This window comes from Petaurus breviceps, unplaced genomic scaffold (genome assembly GCF_028583685.1).
Source record: "Petaurus breviceps papuanus isolate PSGF00001 unplaced genomic scaffold, PetGlider_PUasm1.0 208, whole genome shotgun sequence".
Classification (NCBI taxonomy): domain Eukaryota; kingdom Metazoa; phylum Chordata; class Mammalia; order Diprotodontia; family Petauridae; genus Petaurus; species Petaurus breviceps.
In genome coordinates, this window is record NW_027185852.1 from 21,431,081 (window position 1) to 21,444,678 (window position 13,598).

Consider the following 13,598-nt stretch of genomic DNA (forward strand, 5'->3'; position numbering starts at 1 on the left):
TCTGTGTCTATGTCTATTTCTGTGTCTGTGTCAGTGTCTGTGTCTATATCTGTGTCTGTGTCTATGTTTGTGTCTGTGTCTATATCTGTGTCTGTGTCTATGACTATGTCCACTTCTGTGTCTATGTCTATGTTAGTGTCTATGTCGGTGTCTATTCTATGTCTATGTCTATGTCTGTATCTGTGTCTGTGTCTATGACTGTCTATTTCTGTGTCTGTGTCTATGTCAGTGTCTGTGTCAGTGTCTATTCTATGTCTATGTCTGTGTCGGTGTCTATTCTATGTCTATGTCTATGTCTCTTCTCTGTCTATGTCTATGTCTATGTCTGTGTCCATGTCTATGTCTATGGCTATGATCCCCTTTGCTCTGTGTGTGTTCCTGGGGAAACCTTCTGAATTAAACTGCACTGTAATCTGAAGTGTTATGCAGAAGGACCCTCAAAGCTGAGTACTTGACAACATCTTCTGAGCTCTTCCTTACTCTCCTACTTGTAGGACTCTTGCAGTCAGAGGTCAGGGGACCCTGATACTATGAGTACTGTAGATCCTCACCTCTAAAACCAAGAACAACTTTAGGCAGAGAATTCAAAAGAAAGAAAAAGCTAAGGTGAGAACTAGAAAAACATAAAGGCACCTTAGCCACCCAATGAGATGTTATAAAACTCAGGTACTTCATAAATCTTGCTAGACTGACTCATACACTTTCACTTAAATCTACTGATTTTTAGTTTCTATACGATTGTAACAACCTCAATGTTCTGTTTCCTCAGTCTGTAGGGAAAAGAAATGAGATGCTTTCCAGTGCCCACAAAAATGTCCAGATCTCTCACTCAACAATGTCTGCACGACTTAGAAGTGTGCCATAAAGGACAGAGCAATTGGCCTTGGAGTCGGGAGACCTGAGCCCTAGGATCACGTTGCCAAAGTTGTACAACCTCTCTGGGTCTCAGTTCTTCAAATATAAAATAAGAAGGTTAGACTGGGTGATCTTTTGACTTATAGCTCTGATGATCTATGTTCTTGAAAGGTTCCTTGCTGGTCTAACATTATATGACTTCAATTATCCTTCCTGAAAGCTGATTTTGGAAACCCAGACCTCCCAATCCATCCATCCATCCTCAGTATACCTACCCCAGTACCCAGGCTCTAATTCCCAGAGGCTCTGGGCTTTACTTACTGTAGGATGGATTCCTTCATGTGGTTTTCACATGGAAAGCGGTCAGGTTTGGACAGGTAGAGAGACCGGTACCGTTGCTGTCTATCACTGGCCTCATGTTTTGTGTTGTTGTAGCGTCCAACACCCACTGGGTTCTAAAGGGAGCAAGACAAAAACAGGCGTCTGCCAAGTTGTTGGATGTCTAGACTCGCCAGTGGAAAGTTCCCCAGAATGACAGATTCTGAGATTTTGAGAGAACTCAGAGGGGAGAACACCTCTTCTGGCCACTGTTTGGCCCCAGAGGCAGAACAGGGAGCAATGGATATTCTGGTGGGACTGGGGGGATGGGATCTCACAGAACAGGTGTGCCAGTCGACCTATTAAAGGTCTTCCCATGGTTGTTATTTCATTTGGAGGCACCAAGCTTGTCTAACTTTCTAAAATCCCACCTTCCACAGGAAGCCTCCTCAACCCCTCTTCATTCTAGGGCCTTCCCTCTCTTAGTTATTTTTTATTTATGCTGTCTATAGTAAGCTTTGTCTATATTTGTTTGCATGTTATCTCCTCCTTTAGATTGTAAATTCCTTGAGAGGAGAGAGTGCCTTTTGCCTCTTTTTGAATTTCTGGAACTTAGCACAGTGACAGGAATACAGTTGGTGCTTAACAAATGTTTATTAATGGACTTACTCTTTGCAATTTTCATGCATTGTTTCTAGTTCTGCCCTCCAAGGCCCAGCAGGAAAAGTCCAAACCCTCTTCTATATAACAGGTACTCAATCAGTAAACGTTTAGTGTACCACAAACGATAACTCAACTACGATTCCAACTTCTTTACTTTTGCAAAGGACCATTCAATACACCAACCATCCCACATCCTTATTTCCTGACCACTGTAGATCAGTGAATTAATGGTGGGGTCCCTTGGCAATGGGTTCAGAAAGGCTCCCAACTACTTTTCTCTCTGTCATTAACATAAGAAGATGAGTGGTTGATGTTTGGTTTCCCTTGTAGAAATGAGAGAGTGAGATAGATGGTTGGGGTTTTTATTCCCCTTAAAAGGGCATGGGATGGCTTAAACACAGGTCCAGATTGGAGATAGTGGGATGGCATCCTACTGCCTCACCCCTCCTTATTTTAAGTACTGGTCATAGCAACTTTAATCTTCTCCTTCTCCACCCTCCCCAACGTAATCCCTACTTACTGTGTTTCCAACAAAATTCAGGTAGGATTTCAGGTCCACCCTCTTAGAAGAAGAACCAAATGGGTACTGGTTGCTTAACTCATACCCTGGCATAAGCTTAGGGTTGTAGGAGCCTGGGCCCAGGTTACTCTAGAAAGGAGAAATGATTGGGGAAGCCAGGCAGAAGGTCTCGGGAGGACTCTTCCCCTCCCTCCTCCCTTGTCCCTCCTCCCTCTGGGCAAGTTTCCTCACCCACCCACCTCCTCCATTGGACAGCCACAGAGAGCTAGGGGCATGGGAGAACATAGAGTTAGCAGGTGGCCTGATAATGGTGAGAACAAGTCCTGCTCATGGCCCATCCTAGATGTATAACATGCCAGTCTATAGAGAAGTTTGCTCACAACAGCTCTGAGAGATGGAAAGCACAAGTATAATGATGACCATTTTATGGATGGGGAAACTGAGGCTCACAGACAGTGGTCTCTACTTTATAGATGAGAAACTGGGGGCTCGTCTTTCTGGGGCCCTTGATCTGGTGTGGCACAGGCCCACCCTCAAATATCCTCCAACCTCTTTCTTGTGGTGCTGTCTTCCCAAGGCACAGGCTACCAGGGGCTCAGAACTATGACCATGGTGAACTGCCATCATAGTCAAAGAAATGCCCACCTCTCTCCCTGAGAAGGTCTGTAGACCCAGAGCACACCTCATCTCCAGTCTCAAAGCACTAATGCAATGTATCTCAAGGGACATTGGCATAGGGACTGGGCTTGTGATTTTACTGATAATAGGAAACATCTGAATTTGGGAACTCCCTCTACCAACATGCAGTTGGCACATTCTCAGTAACATATACTTTCAGACAGCTTCTGCCTGGAGGAATGGGAGCTGAAGTGACCTCCCAGGTCACAGCTGGGATGTGACAGAGAACCTGGGCCTTCCTGACTCCAGAGACAGCTTCCCATCTACTGCCCCCAAACCTGGGACATTCCTGGGGGCAGTCCAAATCTGATTAAAATATAATTGGGAAGTATTTAACAAAACAAGTAAAAATACAATAAAACACTGACATTTTTAAAACAAAGTTAATGTGTGGCCTGTGGGAATCCTTCGAAACAGATTGGTGGCCCCCATTTTAATCTGGCATGAACAGGCCCCTCCCCAGGTTATAGATTTAAAGTCAGAAGTGACCTGAGGTTATCTTGTCCAACCCCCTTATTTTATAAAGGAGGAAACTGAAGCAATACTCATTCTCTCCTCCCTCCCAACAGTCACAAGCTCCCCAACCTGAGGGCCTCCTAAACTGTCAGCTTCCCCCAAGTTGCACCCTCACTCTAAACAGAATCAGCTCTGAGGATCTTTGCCTGCTAATTGGTCCTGCTCCCTCCCCTCCCTCCCTCTTCACAATTTATTATGCCCCCCCCCAAAAAAAAAAGCCTGCTTCTCCCTCAGTTACAGAATCCCCAGGGCCAGCTCTGGCTACTGCCAGGCCAGCTATGAATATGAATGTTAGGTCTGATGCCCTCTTACGAGTTGGGGGAGCAGAGATAAGAACTGGGCATAGCTGTCTGGACAAAATGAGGCTTTTTCTAGAGAAGGCCCCTCTGGGGCCTCTGAGGAGGAAGCCCATGTTTGTATTCCATGGAATTAAGGTGGGACCATGACTCAATCAACAAGCATTTAGTAAAGACCAACTGTGTGTCAGATAATAACAAGACCAAGCATTTATTGAGCCTTTAAGGTTTGCAAAACCTTTGACATATGTTATCTCTTTGGATCAAACAATGGTCAGGCTAAGGAGAAATCCATATGTTGGTGATTCTCTCTCTGCTGAGAGGTGGACCGGATATAACAGTGGAGAGTCCTGCCATCTTGGTCCTTACCCAGGAGGTCATGGAGAGCCACCCAAGAAAGACTGGTTACTGCCCATTCTGGCAGGATTTGCCTGGGCACAGATGGTACTGTCAGAGGAAGCCCAGACAGCATGGCTCGGGATTCAGGAGGAGAGGGATAGAGGGGGACATCCAAGGGATGTGAAAACGAACTATATCAATAAAAACCTATTTTTCTAAGTAAAAGAAATGATCAAAAAGATCACTTCGAGGAAGGAGGGGAAGGCTTTGACTCGGAGTTTGGTCTTTTTATTTTTTTGTTTCTGTTTTTGGCTTCTTCTGGTGAGGTGACAAGATGAACTCTGCAAAGAATTACCCGGCATGGCCTGAGAAACTGGGAGATTACAGCACAGTATGGTGGAGTAGAGAGTGCTGGGCTTGGGTTCAGAAAGACCTCTCACGTCTAGCTGGGTGATCACCCGCGAGAAAGTTAGCTTTCCTGACTCAGCATCTTCATCTAAAGAGGTATGAGTAGTAATAATGCAAGTGATATTCAGCTCACAAAGCTGCTGCGAGAATTGAACGAGATAATAATGCATGTAAAGCAATTTGCCAAGCTTTTGAGTGATAGATACAGAGAGAGAGAGAGAAGAGGAGAGAGAGGGAAGAGAGGAGGAGGAAGAAAAAGGAGAGGAGGGAGAGAGGAGGGGGGAAAGACGGGGAGGAAAAAGAAAGAGGAAGAAGGGAGGGAGGAATAGAGGGAGGGGGAGAGGCAGACAGATAGAGAGAAACACCCAGACCCAGACCCAAGCAGAGAAGTGGGCACTGACTGCAGTTACACAGCAAGGTAAAGGCCATGGAGTTTTGCATTTAGGTATCAAGATTAATTCACTCAAAGAGGACCCTCCCAGCTGGTGGACTGAGGGGAGCTCCTCCCAGCTGGGGGCTGCCAGGTCCCCTCCCTGCTTTTCTCCTGCTCCTTGACTCATGCTCTCTGGGCAAGGCTGGGCCTGCCTTTCAAATTATGAGCTCACTGGTTCTTCGGCCAAACCCAGTCTATTAATGGTGACCCCCAGGGCCCTCCTTCAAGTCCCTGGGACAACATGAATTTTAATCAGTCCCTACCAGGTGCAAACAATAATAATTCTTTGGCTGATGTGACGCCTAATAGGGGTGGAGGAAGGGATCAGAAGGACTGGGCTGGAGGTCTGGACCTCTGATTTCACCATCTTGGGGCATGTCTTGTGTGGAAAATGGCTCCAGTGATGGAGAACACCAACTCCTCCATAATTTACAAGTAATTTACAAGCTTAGGGAGCAGCCCCAGGCACTGGGAAAATAAAAAGACTTGCCCATAGTCAGAAGGTACCAATCAGAAGCTGACCTTGAACCCAGGTCTGCCTAGGTCCAAAGCCAGTCTTTCATCCATTAGGTCATGCTTTCCCTCAGTAGCATATTTGTTTAGAGAATAAAAATGTACAAACCAGAGTAGATGACATTGCTAGGCAACTAAGTGGTATAGTCAGGAAATCCTGAATTCAAATCCAGCCTCAGGCACTATGTGCCCCTGGTCAAGTCATTTAACCTCTGCCTGACTCAGTTTCCTCAACCATGAAATGGGGATGATAATAATAGCAGCTGCCTCTCACGGTTGTTGTGAGGATCAGATGAGATAATATTTATAAAGTATTTAGCACAGTGCGTGCACATAGTAGGTGCTTCTATAAATGTTAGCTATTATTATTATTGTGATTGCTATCATATCTTTTGAAACCGATTGACAAATGCACCTATGTATCTAAAAATAGACTGTGTGTATGGCTCCTCAAAAAGTTATGGTGTACCAATTACAGACACAACGCATGTGTGATGACCAGCTTTGATAGACTGGACTCTTCTCAACAATGCAGGGATATAAGTCAATCCCAAAAGACGCATGATGGAGAGAAAAACGTGCATCCAGAGAAAGAACTAGAAAGAACTAAATTTATATCCAGGTGGAAGCAAAACACCTGATCTTTTTCGTTCTCTTATTTGATTTTATGTCCTCTTTACCATTTTTCATTCCAGCTGGTACAATCCATCCTTATAACCTGACCATTGTATAATGTGAAAGTATTTACAGATCCTATACTTGATAATAAGCCGCCATGGGGGGGAGGGGAGGGAGGGGGACAAAATGTGAAACTCAAGGAATTGTGGAATTGAATCCTGTAAACTAAAAGGAAACAAACAAATTAATAAATTAAAGTTTAATAAAAAAAAAAGTTATGGTGTACAAACATTTCAGAAAATGGATCTTCGTATCAAGAGCTCAGAAATTTAGAACCAGAAGGGGTTTTACAGACCATTTGCATTTTACAAATGAGAAAACTTGGAAGTTAAGTGACTTGCCCAAGGTCACACAAGGGTTTGAACCCAGGTCCTTTGACTCCAAATTCAGTGTTCCTCCGATCATATTGCTTTCCTTGAAAAGCTGCTGACCCCTGATGTGGTCCAGTCCCTTCATTTCAGAGGAAGAAACTAAAAATCAGAGATGAGGGGCTCTGCTCCAGGTCATACAATAAGTCTGTGGCAGATTTGGGACTAAAGTCCCTATTTCTCTTCCAGTTCTCACTATCCCTCCTAAGTCACTGGAGGGATCAAGCATGGACTTAATTGATGAGGGAAGGTGTTACCACCCTAGTCTGGGAAAGAAGGAGAAGACCTTCAGGCACAGAGACCACTGACCTGTTTGATGGGCCACTGGCTGAGAGTAGAACAGTATATCCTTTCAGTGGGCACTGTTGGGGTCCGAGACAGCTTTCCAAAGACTCCATGTTTCTTCCTAGAATTCGAATTCAATTCGTCCACAAAACTCTTGAATGAGAACATCTCAAATGGCTTTTTTTTCTAGGGCCCAAGAATAATGCCAAGAAATTACAATAAAGAAATAAAGGACACCCTTCCCTCCAGTGGGAATGTGATGAGAACCATAAATGGAGAAGATGAAAAACATAACTGGATAGAATTCAAAGGCCACAATGTTGGGGATGTCCTGGACTCCCTTCTCTCCTCTTTCTACATTTTCTTTCTCGGAGGCTTCAACAGTTTCAACTATTTTTTCTAAGAATATGATCCCGGACCACAGTGTTCCCAAAGTTCAAAGGTCTGACCACGACCTGCCCAGTCACCTCCAGTGACTCCTGGTCACCTCCAAGATCAAATATAAAATCCTGTTTGGAGTTTAAAGCCCTTAGTCACCTGGTATCCCCCTACCTTTTCTTTTCTTTGCGTTTTGGAGGGCAATTTGGGGTTAAGTGACTTGCCCAAGGTCACACGGCTAGTAAGTGTTAAGTGTCTGAGGCCATATTTGAACTTGGGTCCTCCTGACTTCAGGGTCAATGCTCTATTCTCCCCCTACCTTTTCAATCTTCTTACACCTTAACTATCCTCTACATAATCTGTGATCCAGAACATGCCTCCTACCTGTTTCTCAGCTTTGGTCTTCTATTCCCTAGCATTTTCTTATTTATTTATTTGTTGTTGTTGTATTTGGAGTTCTTAGTTGTCTTCCTCTCTCCCTTCCAATCCCACATTAGAGAAGGCCAACATTTGACACGGATATATATGTGAAACCACGCACTATATACTTCCCTATCTCAATTCTTTCTCTGAAAGTGGATAGCTTCTTCCTTCACAGGTCCTTTGTGGATGATTTGAATGATCATATTACTCAGAATAGGTCGTTCACAGTCGCTCTTGAAACAACGGTGTTGTAGCTGTATACAGTGTTCCCTTGGCTCTGCTTATTTCACTCTTCATTATTTCATTCAAGTCTCTCCGTGTTTTTCTCCTCATTTCTTACAGCACAGTAGTATTCCATCGCAATCATATATCACAACTTGTTCAGACATTCCCCAATTAATGGGCATCCCAGCAATTTCCAGTTCTTTGCCATCACAAAGAGAGCTGCTATAAATATTTTAAAACATAAAGATTCTTTTCCTTTTTCCCTGATGTCCTTGGGAAACAGATCTAATAATGATATTGTTGCATCAAAGGATATACATAGTTTTATGACAATTTGGGCATAATTCCAGATCGCTCTCCAAAATGGTTGCATCAGTTCACAGTTCCACCAACAATGTATTCATGTCCCAATTTTTCTACATCCTCTCCAACATTTGTTATTTTTCTCCTATCATTTTAGCCAATCTGATAGGTGTGAGATGGTATCTCAAAATATTGTTTTAATTTACATTTCTCTAATCAATAATGATTTAGAGCATTTTTTCATATGACTGTATATAGCTCTGATTTTATCTTCCAAAAATTGTCTGTTCATATTCTTTGATCATTTATCAATTGGGGAATGACTCATATTCTTGTAAATTTAACTCAGTTCTCTATACATTTGAGATCTGAGGCCTTTATCTGAGAAATGGTCTATAAACCCCCACACCCAATGTTGTGCTTTCCTTCTAATCTTGATTATTTTGGTTTTATTTGTATAAAACCTTTTAAATTAAATGTAATGAAAATTATCCATTTTACATCCCACAATGCTATCTCTTGTTCATAAATTCTTCTCCTATCCATAAATCTGAAATGTAATATACTCCATGTTCCTCGAATTCTCTTATGATACCTCCCTTTAAATCTAGGTCTTGCGTTAATTCTGACCTTATCTTGGTAAATGGTATAATATGTAATGATGTATACCTAGTTTCTTCCAGACCATTTTCCAGTTTTTCCAGCAATTTTTTTTTTAAGCAATTGGGGTTAAGTAACTTGCTCAAGGTTACACAGCCAGGTGTTTCTGGGTGTGGCACGGAGTATCTGAGCCTGGATTTGATCCAGCTCATCCCGACACTGGAGCTGGTGCTCTTACTCGCTGTGCTACCTGGCTGCCCCTTTTCCAGCAATTTTTACCAAATAGTGAGCTCTTTTCTCAAAAGCTTAGATCTTTACATTTATCAAACACAAGGTTACTATAATAATTTACTACTATGTGTTATTTAATATCCTCTATTCACTGATCCACAGCATTCTGTTTCTTAGTCAGTACCAGATAGTTTGATAATTACTGTATAACTGTGTAATACAGTTTAAAATATAGTACTGCTAGACCTTATTTCTTTATATTGTTGTCATTAATTCCTTTTGATATTAATGACCTTTTGTTTTCCACATGAATTTTGTTACTACTTTTCCCATCATCTTAATAAAATAATTTTTTGGTAATTTAAATGGATTGGAACTGAATAAATATTAGTTTATGGAGAATTGTCATTTTTTTTATATTGGCTCAGCCCACCCATGAGCAATTAATATTTTTCCAATTACATAAATCTGACTTTATTTGTATAAAAATGTTTTATAATTATGTTCATATGGTTGATGGGTTTGTCTTGGCAGATATAATCCCAGGTATTTTATATTGTCTATACTTACTTTAAATGAAATCTCTTATATTTTATATATAACTCTCTTATATATATCTTATATATAATCTCTCTTATATCTTATATATAACTCTCTCTTATTGCAGGCTTTTATTGATGACATATAGAAATGCTGCTAAGTTATGTGGTTTTATTTTATATCCTGTTAATGTTGCAAAAAATTGTTTCAACTAATTCTTTAATTGAATCTCTAAGATTTTCAAAGTATACCATCATATTATCTACAAAAGGAGATAGTTTAATTCCTTCATTGCCCATTCTTATTCCTCTAATTTGTTTTTATTCTCTTATTGCTATTGCTAACATTTCTAACACAATATTGAATAATATTGGTGATAATGGGGATTCTTGTTTCACTCCTGATCTTATTGATTTCATTAGCTAGCTGATAATTTTTTGGTGGATGCCTTTTATCATTTTAAGGAAAAATCCACTTATACTAATGCTTTCAATGCTTTTTTTTTTTTTTATAGGAATGAGTGTTGTATTGTGTCAAAAGCTTTTTCTGCATCTCTCAAAATCCTGACATGATTTTTGTTGATATTTTAGTTGCTTGATGTGGTAAATTATGCTAATTGTTTTTCCAATATTGAACCGGTCCTGCATTCCTGGTATAAATGCCACAGAGTCATAGAGTATGATCTTTGTGATATATTTCTGTAATCTCTCTGATAAAATTTTATCTAAAATTTTTGCATCGATATTCATTAAGGGAATTGGCCTATAGTTTCTGTTTTTGCTCTTCCTGGTTTAGGTATCAGCACCATATTTGTGTCATAAAAGGAGTCTGATAGGACTCCTTTACCTATTATTCCAAATTATTTAATATTGTAATTAGTTTATCTTTAAATGTTTGGTAGAATTTACTTGTAAATCCATCTTGTCCAAATGCTTTTTTCTTAGAATGTTCATTTATGGTTTGCTCTCTTTCTTTTTCTAAAATAGATTTAGATATTCTCTTTCCTCTTCTGTCAATCTAGGCAGTTCATATTTTTGTAAATATTCTTCCATTTCACTTAAATTGTTAAATTTATTGGCATTTAATTGGAAAAAATAACTCCTAATAATTACTTTCATTCTGTCTTCATTAGTGGTATATTCACTCTTTTCATTTTGGATACTAATGATTTGGTTTTTTCCTTTTCTTTTTTAAAAATCATATTAACCAGTGGATTTTACTAATTTTGTTTCTCATAAAACCAGCTCCTAGTTTTATTTATTAATTCAATGGTTTTCTTACATTCAATTTTATTAATCTTAACTTTAATTTTCAGGATTTCCAATTTGGCATTTAACTGGGAATTTTTAATTTGTTCTTTTTCTTTGATTTTTTAATTGCATTCCCAATTTATCAGTCTGTTTTTTCTCTATTTTACTAATATAAACATTTAGAGATATAAATTTTCCTCTGATTACTGCTTTTGCTGCAGCCTATATGTTTTGGTATGTTGTCTTATTATGACCATTCTCTTTAATAAAATTATTTATTGTTTCTATGAGTTACTCTTTGATCCACTCATTCTTCAAGATTAGGTTATTTAGTCTCCAAATAATTTTTATCTGTGTTTCCATGGTCCTTTCTTAAATTTAACTTTTATTCCATTATGATCTGAAAAGGACGCATTTGATATTTCTGCTTTTCTGCATTTGACTATAAGGTTATATATCCTAATATGTGATTAATTTTTGTAAAGGTGCCCTGTACCACTGATAAAAGGTACAATCCTTTCTATTTCTATCCAGTTCTCTCCAGATAGCTATCACATCTAGCTTATCTAAGATTCTATTCATCTCCTTGACTTCTTTCTTATTTAATTTTTGGCTAGAAGTATCTGGTTCTGAAAGGCAGAGGTTAAAGTTCCTTGCTATTATAGTTTTGCTTTCTCTTTTCACCTGTAATTCATTTAGCTTTTCCTTTATGAAATTGGATACTATAGCATTTAGTACATATATGTTTAGTATTGATATTACTATGATATGTGGTACATTTTTAACATAATATAATTTCCCTGCTTATCTCTTTTAATTAAATCTATTTTAGCTTTACCTCTGTCTGAAACCATGTTTGCTACTCCTGTTTAAAAAAAAAAAAACTCAGCTGAAACATAAAAATTGTACTCCAGCCCTTTATTTTTACTCTATGTGTGTCCCTCATTTTTAGATGTGTTTCTTGTAAACAACATAGTTAAGTTGTGGGTTTTGATCCATTTCTGTTTTATAGGTGAGCTCATTCCATTCACATTCAAAGTTATAATTACTAGTAGTGTATTTCCCTCTATTTCCCTCACTCCCTCTCTCTCTCTCTTTCTCTCTTTCCCTCCTCCCAGAGGAGCTTTGACTTTACTTCTGATCACTGCCTCCCTAATCTGCAAACCCTTCTAAGAGTCTCTCTCTTAGCCTATGTCTTTGTCTTCCTACTTCTCTGCAAGTTAAGACGACTTTTCTACCTGACTAGATGTATTTATTCCCTCTTAAACTCAATTCTGATGAGAATAAGTTTCCCACACTACCCATTCTCCATCCCATCCTCACCTCTACTGTAAAAGTTCTTCCATTCATGCCTCTTTTGTATGAAATAATTTGCTCCATTTTACCTCTTCCTACCCAATTTCATTTTAAGACCATCCCATCATATTCTCATCATAATAACTCAAACCATTCTTCTATCAATGTATACTCTTTCTAACTACCCTAACAATGATAGCATTCTTTTTTTTTTGCTTTTTGGAGGGCAATTGGGATTGAGTGACTTCCCCAAGATCACATGGCTAGTTTTTGTGTTAAGTATCTGAGGCCAGATTTGAACTCAGGTCCTCCTGACTCCCGGGCTGGTGCTCTATTCACTGTGCCACCTAGCCACCCCCAATGATAGCATTCTTAAGAGTTATAAATATCAGTTCCCCGTTTAAGACAGTAAACAGTTTAACTTTATTAAATCCCTTATTATTAATCTTTCATGTTTACCTTCTTATGTTTCTTCTGATTCTTGTATTTGAAAGTCAAATTTTTCTGTTTAGTTCTGGTCTTTTCCTCAAGAATATTTGAAAGTCCTTTAATTCATTAAATATTTATTTTTTCCTTTGCAGGATTATACTAAGCTTTGCTGGGTAAGTTATTCTTGGTTCCAAATCTAGCTCCTTTGCTCTTCAGAATAGCATATCCCATGCCCTTCAGTCTTTTAATGTAGAAACTGCTAAATCTTCTGCTATCATATCTGTAGCTCCACAATATTTGAATTGTTTATTTTGAGTTGTTCATGATATTTTCTCCTTGACCTGTGAGATTTGAAACTTACCTTTAATGTTCCTGTGAGTTTTCATTTTGGGATCTCTTTCAGGTGGTAATTGATGGATTTTTTCTATTTCTCTTTTACCTGCTAGTTCTAAAACTTCGTGGCATTTTTTCTTAATAATTTCTTGAAGTATAATGTCTAGACTCTTTTGATGATGACTTTCAAGTAGTCCAACCATTCTCATATTATGTCTCCTCAATCTGTTTTCCAGGTCAGTTGTTTTTCCAATAAGATATTTCATGTTCTCTTCCATTTTTTCATTCTTTTGATTTTGTTTTACTATTTCTTGATGTCTTATGAAGTCATTAGCTTCCTCTTGCACAATTCTAATTATTAGGGAGTTATTTTCTCCAGTAAGTTTCTTAATCTCTTCTTCCAAATGGTTGACTTTCTTTTCATAATTTTCTTGATTTTCTTGCATTACTCATTTCTTTTCCCATTTTTTCCTTGATATCTCTTATTTGATTCTTTTAAAGCTCTTTCAAGAACTCTTTTTGGGTTTGTGACCATTTTACATTTTACTTTGAAGCTTTATAAGTAGCTGTTTTGACTTCATTGTCTTCTGAGTTTAAATCCTGCTATTCTTTATCACTGTGGTAACTATCTATGGTCAGGTTATTTTTCTGTTGTTTATTCATTTTTTAACTGCCTATTTCTGCATTGTTAACTTTATGTTAGGGTGTGGGAGGTAATGT

General features: G+C 38.9%; 1 protein-coding gene across 1 annotated transcript in view; it reads right to left on the reverse strand.

The window, feature by feature from the left end:
* LOC138165133 (ciliary microtubule-associated protein 2-like) overlaps window positions 1-13,598 on the reverse strand; it is a 46,623-nt gene that overhangs the window by 10,606 nt on the left and 22,419 nt on the right. Inside the window, exons 7-9 of the mRNA XM_069093286.1 lie at window positions 6,895-7,056; window positions 2,357-2,485; window positions 1,177-1,310 (exon numbers count right to left, since the gene is read on the reverse strand). Of these exons, the coding sequence (XP_068949387.1) occupies window positions 1,177-1,310; window positions 2,357-2,485; window positions 6,895-7,056 (425 nt within the window). The remainder of the gene's footprint in view (window positions 1-1,176; window positions 1,311-2,356; window positions 2,486-6,894; window positions 7,057-13,598) is intronic.